We start from the raw sequence: 8,388 nt of genomic DNA on the forward strand, positions 1-8,388 counted from the left end.
CCGTACAAGCATGTACGGATTTGAAACCAACAAACACACGAGAGATATTTGTAAGTGCTCCCCTTGTTTTGTAAAGTTCCTTCAACTCCCGCGATTCTGAATGCGTGCCTGAGAGTTTGGGGGCAGACCCTGCAATTGGTCTAGATTGCTCGGTAGAAGGGTTTAAATTGACACCTGGGACAAGTTGAATTGCCGGGACAGGCCCTTGAATTGGCCTGACAGGGATATGAATTGGCCTGGCAGGGACATTCCGACAGTCAGAATTGGCCTGTCCGGGTGCCGAATTAGCCTGGCGGGACATTCCGACAGTGGGTGTCGAATTGGCCTGGCAGGGACATTCGGACAGTCAGAATTAGCGTGTTCAGGGTGTCGAATTAGGGAAGCACGGGAATTGTGCGACCGGGGCAGTCAAAAGAATTGCTCTGCCCGACAGTTTGTCCTACCCTCTACGTGCTTCGAAGCCCGCGCTGCGACAACAGGTCTGAAAACATGGCATACCGGCATCCGTATCCAACACTGCCGGTGCGAAGGCTGCGAAGGACGCATACTTAACTCCACAGCTAGATCCATCGAAGCCACAAAGCGCCTGAACACAAAATTGTGCATGGCGCTGGGTGGCCACAGCAACACAAGTTAATCGTGTGCTGGCGTCCACAGACTCTGCAATCAAGCTGACGTTTCTCCAGGACTTCCATAGCAGAGGCCTGAGACTTCTCCGCCCCGAATACTTCCATGCATGCACCATGGTTCATTTAGCACCGTTCGACACAAGAACCTATGGTGATAATATAAACTGGCATACTTATTGCAATGGTTTACCGAGATTTTTAGAAATGCTTCCCTACTGTCTAAATACCTTCAGCTTTTTAAAAGGAACACGCCTTAGATATTGCACAACAACGGCATAGAGATGTATAAGTATACCAAAAGCACTTCTAGCGCCGCGCACTGTCATGCATTAATGCATACACCACGCTTCCGTACAACAAGAGTTTGGTGCGCATGTAGGTATGGGTTGCAAGCATGTCACAGTCGATAATCTTACAATAGTATTACATACCTACCCAACTTCAGCGTTTAGCGTTGATTACATAGAAGATAGGTTACTTTCGGGTAGGAGTGGCGAGTAAATGGCCGCTATAGATGTCGCCCTGGAGGACACTGCGGAAGATGGAGACCCTCGAGACCAGCTGACACGAAGTCCAAATGACGCGGTATGTCTTTTCATGCTTTGTGGCTTCCAACCATGCAAAGGCGTCATGGTGCACTTGCAGCCATTCGCCTTCACTCGGGGTTTATTTAATTCTCTGCTGCGTCTATAGTCTGATGTCGCGGCTCTCGCGACGTGTCTCCACGATGTGCTGGACGGGGACGATGAGCGGGTGGATGATGTGCGTCGTCAATTCGAAGAAGATCTCGGCGTCTACTCCGTTGGTGAAGCATGGGAACTGTTCCGAGGTGAGAGATTGATCACAGAGAGAAAAGCGCGAGTCCGTGCCAGAGACGTGGGGCGGCGATGTCCCCGTGCCGAGAACAACCGGAAACTTTGCGAACGGTGTTTTGAAAGACAATGTGTCCTTCATTGCAGAGGATTTCCAGCTCTCCCCGCTTCGCGCCGCCATGGCACTGAGAGGGAATGTACCGGGCCTTACCGTCTCGGACGCGAAATCCCTCTTGTTCAAGATCAAAACGGCATCGGAGGGGGCCGTGGAGGATCAGGGACACAGGGACGCGGAGACTGGCACCGTCGAGGACGCGGCGGAACTGTGGTCCCGATGAGTGCACCAGCCGCCATCACCGAAGCAGAGGATGTGCCACCCCGCGTCAAGTCGCGTGGTGCTACTGGTAAGTGGCGACGTGAGATGTGTGGCAGGGAAGAGTGGGCAACCTAGAAAGGAGGAACCCCTCACCCCACCCACCCAATTTGTATAATGTTATACATACCGACGTCTATGAAACATCATACCATATGACAACAGAAATGCCCCCCTTGTTTTACAACCCTGTGTAGGCGAGTTCAAAACAAACTGGTCAGAGCTCGGTGGTGTAGACCCATATGCCTGCTGCATCAGCGGCGGCATCAGGGGGTGGTTCATCGGTGCTAAGACTGGCAGTACACGGCCGGTCGCATTCACCAAGCAGTACTGCTGCTGAAAGCCGCTGTGGGTTATGCGTGGTTTGATGCCATACTACAATGGCCTGTCTGTTTTCTGCGCCAACGTTTGGCGTTTGTGCGTGGGCAATCCGGGAGTCAACAGCAGGAGGGAGGACCCCTGACATGGGGAGCGCGGGTAGCCAATCCACACGGAAGTGTCGTGGTTTACATGGGCCCAGGCGTGCAACGTTTTGTGTCAGTGTTTGGTTGCATGGGCGGAATACCGGGGGCGACTTCATGGGCCATGCCCCACCCAACGGAGAGCTCGATGGATTAAGGCATAGATTGCATATGGTGAACACATTCTTCTCGGCAGACATCTGCATTTTCATTTGTTTTTAATGTAGCTCGTGGTACTGAGTTTAGCGGTGTATCAGAGATTTGTCATTGTTTCCACCCGAACCTATTCATGCATACGAGTGTTGTGGGATAAACTGGACGAACTGCCGATGAAGTGTGGTGGGAAAACAGTGGGACCTCGGCGGCTGACTTGACTGGGTAATGCAGTCGTGGCCCTGAGTGCTTGCCTCCCGTAGTAGTAGTAGTGCCAGAGTACGGTAACCAGGTGTGCAAGTTTTCCCACTCCATGTCGTGGGATCGAAACTAATACGCACATGAGGCACTTGTAAGCGGTCCTCTTGCAAAGTTTTCTGTAAATTCCTTAAAAGTCATGTGCTTTTGGATGCCAGCCCGAGCCAATCCTGCCAACTTGACAGCCAATTCGACACCCTGAACACGCTAATTCGATGCCCTGTCAGGCCAATTTGACACCCCGAACAGGTCAATTCGATACCCTGTCAGGCTAATTCAATACCCTGTTAGGCCAATTCGGCACCCGGACAGGCCAATTCAGGCCCAGCACAGCCCAATTCCGAGGCTCCACAGCGCAATTCGAATACCTCCGGCGAGTCCGCCAGAACAATTCCAGACCTCGGCAGACCAATTCTTTTGTCAGGAATAAAATCCAGGCTAATTCTGCGACAGAGCTCCTCCCTAATTCCAGCCCAGATCCTACCCTCCTTTGGGGATTGCCCTCCGCTATCAATATGACCAATGGAACTGTCCCGCCGCCGCCTATTGCCTCGAGTAACAATGATCAATTGATAGATATGAATAATCCCTCATCTGCTGTTCCGATTGCATTGGAACACATCGCGGGTCGCGCCACCGGTACGACCGCCGGCGATGTAAGGAACAACGACGCTACCGAGCGCGATTTGCCCGCTGAGGTCAGTGATGAAGCGATAAGGATAAATATTTCGGTACCTAGGCTTAGTAACTCTGCCGATATTCGACGACGATGTTTTTTCGACGACGTTTTTGTTACAAGCTTCAAGCTTGTACGGTCCAGACGAGCCAAAAGGCTCATGAACCGTCGAACTGGAAACAAGAACTTCAAAAGAAAAATGCCAATACCCAACAATAACAGATTGATTAATCTTCAACGTACTGCAACCTGCATCTTCTAATGTCATCCAGGATGTGCGCTAACCCGCGTTGATCCTTGACGCCCATAATCTCGATCGTGCGGTCCTCAGGAGTAACCCCCAGGTCCCAAAGCTTCAAACGGATATTCGCATACGCAGGACAATCTAGCAGCACATGACATTCATCCTCAATAGCTTGCCGGTTCCCACAGACCCGACACCACCGGGCAGACCGTTCCCTACCGTGCGGTCGATTAACCGCCAAAGGGCAAACACACATCCTGAAACGCATCAGCGTGACGTGTTGTTTTGGCGAGATATAGCCGCTGCCATGCTTGGGCAAACCCATCCAATGCTTATAGCGACACATCTTCACCCCTGGTTGCCTATTATCTGAAACAAACAAAGCTGGATCCACTGTCAACCGCTCATTTTCCCAGTCATCATCAAATCGGCTCCGAAGTTCACAGATCAACTGGCCTACATCTAGTGAACGTGTCGCCAGAGCATCAACTTAAACCTCAATGTCACCTGAGTCGTCCACACCCGTCCGCACGTTGTGACCCATCAACTCAAGGATCTTCAGGACTTTCGCTCCCCATCCATCATACGTCATGCCAGATGATAATGCCAACCGCAGTTCCTCCCGAAAACAATGGTGGTACACAGAACCTTTTGCCTCAACCAACCTGTTCCAAAAACGAAAAATCAGATTTGCCCAATGCACTTGCAAAGGGTATTGACCCAACTCTCTGAATAGTAGCCGATTTGTTGGCAAGCCAGCACCACTCAACTGCTTCAGGAAGTTCTTCTGCAGTTCCACCATCCTGTCCTGCAGTGCAATCTCTAAGTAACACGATCGTGGTTCCTGGCTGCTAGGGTAACCGTGCTTCAGGATGTCCAGAACCCTTAACGGGCCCCAAACCTGTACCCCGTACGACAGAATAGACAAAACCTGGGCATCAAACGCTTGCACAGCTGGAACAAAAAGCCCTTGTCGCTTAAGCTTACTAACCAGCGAGAAGAGCGCCTTCTGGCCTGATGCAAACAACTCATCTGTGCACAATTCGAAAGTTGTACCCGGTCCATAATGCAGGCCCAAATATCGTGCACGCTCCTTCCAAGGTAAACTCTTGAGCGCGTGTCCCGTAGCCTCCCTCACACTCATGGTAACAAGCCCGTACGAACCCAAAACGTGCATAGCCTTACATGCCTCCAGGTCCCGATGAAAATACAACACCTCACACTTTCCCACATTTACACTCATGCCAAAAGCTTCGCACCATTCCTTTGGCCCACGCAACAATGCCATTAATCGCCTGTGCGACCCAGCAAAAAGACTAAGGTCGTCAGCATACAACAGCAAAGGGATACACATTCTGTCGCTCATGGGGCAATCAGAAGCAGCCGTAGCATCTGGTGCAAGCCTGTCCTTAGCTTCTACATAATCCGCAAACCCTTCCCCAAATATGCCGTAGAGTGTTGGACTTAAAGGACATCCCTGCTTAACCCCCTGAAACGAGAAAAACGAATCTCCTAGACCCCCGTCCACGTTGACCTTGAGCTCCACACGCCTATAACCGGCCTTCAGAGCCTCCAAAGTGGCACCTCTCACACCTCTTTCTTCCAACCTAAGCCAAAGCAGTTCACTTGGAACTTTGTCAAAAGGTTTTTCAAAGTCAACTTGACTTTGTGTGTCAAGTTGACACACAAAGAGCGGTTTGCCACCCACCCTCTTAGACTTATCTGTCAGATGCCTCAGAACAAACAGATTGTGGCACGTACCTCGATTTTTACGAAATCCTCCCTGAAAGGGTGAACGTGCACCCGACGCTTCTCCCCAAGCATTAATCCTCCGCTCCAGAAGCATGGCATACAGTTTGGATAGCGTCCCTCCCACAGCTAATCCCCTGTAATTGCCCATGTCCTGAACGTCCCCTTTTTTGTGAATGGGTGTCAGCGACGAAATTTCAATATTAAGCTTAGCGACTTATCGCGGAAAGTTGCGCCACGTGTACGCGCCTTCGTCCGTGATGTCCGGAAATATTTTGATTTCGTGCGAGGCGGAAACCATGACTAGGGTTGGCAAAATCTTTAGATGGAAAAAGTATCTAATTAGAAGTCTAATTAGATACCTAATCTAATTAGGTAAATCTTTAGATGGCCAAACGGAAAACTGCCTAAACGGTGAAATTTTGACCTGAAATTTTGCACACGATGCGGCTTTATCTTTTCCTGGATTTTCCATTAATTTTTTGGGCCGCTCGACACTGGGAACACGGCGAACCCCTATGGGCGCTCTACAGACGCGTGTCGGATGGCGCCACGGGGTGTAATTAGGCGCCCCGCGGCCCAACCGTCGGCCCAACCGCAAACGGAACCACCAAAGTACACATGCCAACATGCGGGACACGCCCGCATTGGGATGCAAAGCTGTCGGGCTCTGTTCTGCCGGCCTGTTCGACTGGCGACAAATAGACTATTTGTGTATGTAATAGAGCGGAGCAAGGATATGACACTAAAGTTACCTTCAACATAGCTGTTTCGCGTGCCATGACTCACGTTTGAACGGTCTGGATCCGGTCTGGTCACCGGCCTTTAGATAGGCATTAGATGGACTAGATACGTTTAGATGCCCGCCTAAAGGGTTTAGATGGCCTCATCTAAAATCTATATAGAAATCTAATTAGATGGCATCTAAATTATTTTCTAAACCTAAACTTCCGACCAACCCTAACCATGACATATACGTTGCCTGTTTTTAGCTAATGCTCTTAAAGGCGCCGCGAAAACCTGGCATGATGACTGGACTAACGCGCGGTTGCAATATACTTCAGAGAATCTTTTGGAGGCAGTGTTAATTCGTTTTGCCCCGCAGATCCAAATGCGCGAACTGGAGGCACTAGAAAAACTTGCTGCAGGGCAGCATCAGATGCTGGCGAACGAAACGGTCGCCGCGTACCATAGTCGTTTCGAGGCAAGTATAGCACCAATTCCTGACTTAAGGGAGGCTGACCGGATTTCCTGGTTTATCCGCGGCCTTTCCACTGACTTTTCAGGAGAATGTAAGAATGTAAACCTTTTCAGGAATATGCAAAACTTGTACAGCACACGCTTGGTGTTGAGGCCCGTCAACATGCTAAACTTCGTTCTCAAACCCAAACCCGAGTGCTTCTGCATGCTTCCACCGCTGTGCAGGATCCCGCACCCATCATCAGTGACGACGGGGACCTCCCGGCACCGGAGGTCAGGCCTCTGGCTGCTACTACTGCTGCCGCTGGGCGGAATACAGCTCGCCAGGCCTCCGGTGCTGGTGAGTCGAACCGTGGTTGCAGGGGTCGGGGTGGCAAGCATAGGGACAAGGGTCGGCCCAGGGCCGCTGCTGCGGGAACGGAGATGAGGTGCTAGGCAAGCGTGGCCGGGATCCGAATCCGGCAGCATGGATGACTAAGTTTTACCCGGGCGGAGTATGATTACTGCACTCGGGTGGAGTATGATTACTGCCAGAAAAATGGCCGTTGCCTCCACTGTGGGGAGGACAAACACCTTGTGGTGGAGTGCCCGTTGAATCCAGAGAAGAAAGCTAGGAACGGGGACAAATAGGGGGTTGCCCAGGGCAGTGTCAGGGAAGTTCTCCCTGGGATACGAACCCGAACGGTGCCTGTAATCTGCCCAGTTGGACATGCTGTCTGATGTGTTTTACCGGCCATGTTGGACCAAGTTGAGAAGCCGATGGGTGGTGTTTTTCGTTTAATGCTTGTACTGCTCGTCCTGGTTTTGATGAGCACTGTAATCTGTTTGCTATTCCACGGTGCTTAACCTCTATCAACTTGGGTGGGCATACCATTTGGTTTTCCCCCTCCTCATTTCAAGAACTTCAGTCTCAGCTTGCTCATTATCATACTTGCAAACATCAGCGACCTGACATCACGGCCTGTCTCCTGTTGCCAGCACACGTATCCCGGAGGGCTGCCTCCTTGCTGATAGGGATGCGTCGGGTTCTTCAGTTTCATACTGGTAGCAAGCCCTTCAACGGTGTAGACATGACGGGTCAACTTGTTTCCCTTCCAGGTCTGCTGTATACTGCTGATGTTTGGTACGATCCCCCTCTTGTCCTGGGCCACCTTGACATGGAGCCCCATGTTTCGGTCCTGTGTGCAAAAGTTTTGTGTCAACAGGGCCCAGAGTTCCATTAATTGGCATTTGTGTCACTGGACATTCCTTAACTGCCATGGCCGACGACTCTGGTGCAAGCGATGACTTCATTTCCACGTCCATCGTTGAGCAGCTCAGACTGAAACTCAACCAGCATCGTGGTCATCTGTAACCCTTGCCGACGGGGGTAAGCAGGTCATTTTGGGTCAAGTCTCCCTTCGTATATCCTTGGGCCCTCTGTGCCTAAATGTCGGTCCATAAGTGCTGCCTAAGTTTACTGATGCAGCCACATTTATCTTAGGGTCTGGGATGGATGGGAGAAGAGAACTGTAGCAGCTGTCCGCTGAAAAGGTCACTCGAGTTGCTGGTGGTCGCACTCTGCGTGTATTTATAGCACCGTACTGTGTACCGGCTGCTACATTCACACTGATGCTCCACATTCCAAACCCTGTGTGAATTTTGCTGCTGCTACTATCTGTAAGCGAATTGAGCCTGAACCTGTTGGGTGCAAAGCAGCTATCCGTATGATTCACAAGGGGGTGCATGCATTGCTAGTACAGCTTAAATTGCAACTGAATACAGCTGTTACCCAGATCACTAAAAATGACCCTGCGGTTGAAGCCCTTCTTAACGAATACCCAGATATCTCCT

General features: G+C 50.9%; 1 protein-coding gene across 1 annotated transcript in view; it reads left to right on the forward strand.

Annotated features, from left to right (window-relative positions):
* Positions 1 to 2,797, forward strand: part of VOLCADRAFT_108046 (uncharacterized protein) — a gene marked incomplete at its 5' end in the record, with an annotated part of 7,173 nt that extends 4,376 nt beyond the window's left edge. Inside the window, 5 exons of the mRNA XM_002958222.1 lie at positions 480 to 522; positions 1,323 to 1,458; positions 1,589 to 1,845; positions 2,012 to 2,227; positions 2,290 to 2,797. Of these exons, the coding sequence (XP_002958268.1) occupies positions 480 to 522; positions 1,323 to 1,458; positions 1,589 to 1,779 (370 nt within the window). The 3' untranslated portion in view covers positions 1,780 to 1,845; positions 2,012 to 2,227; positions 2,290 to 2,797. The remainder of the gene's footprint in view (positions 1 to 479; positions 523 to 1,322; positions 1,459 to 1,588; positions 1,846 to 2,011; positions 2,228 to 2,289) is intronic.
* Positions 2,798 to 8,388: the final 5,591 nt, after the last annotated feature.

This window comes from Volvox carteri (assembly GCF_000143455.1).
Source record: "Volvox carteri f. nagariensis unplaced genomic scaffold VOLCAscaffold_89, whole genome shotgun sequence".
In the NCBI taxonomy this organism is placed as follows: Eukaryota; Viridiplantae; Chlorophyta; class Chlorophyceae; order Chlamydomonadales; family Volvocaceae; genus Volvox; species Volvox carteri.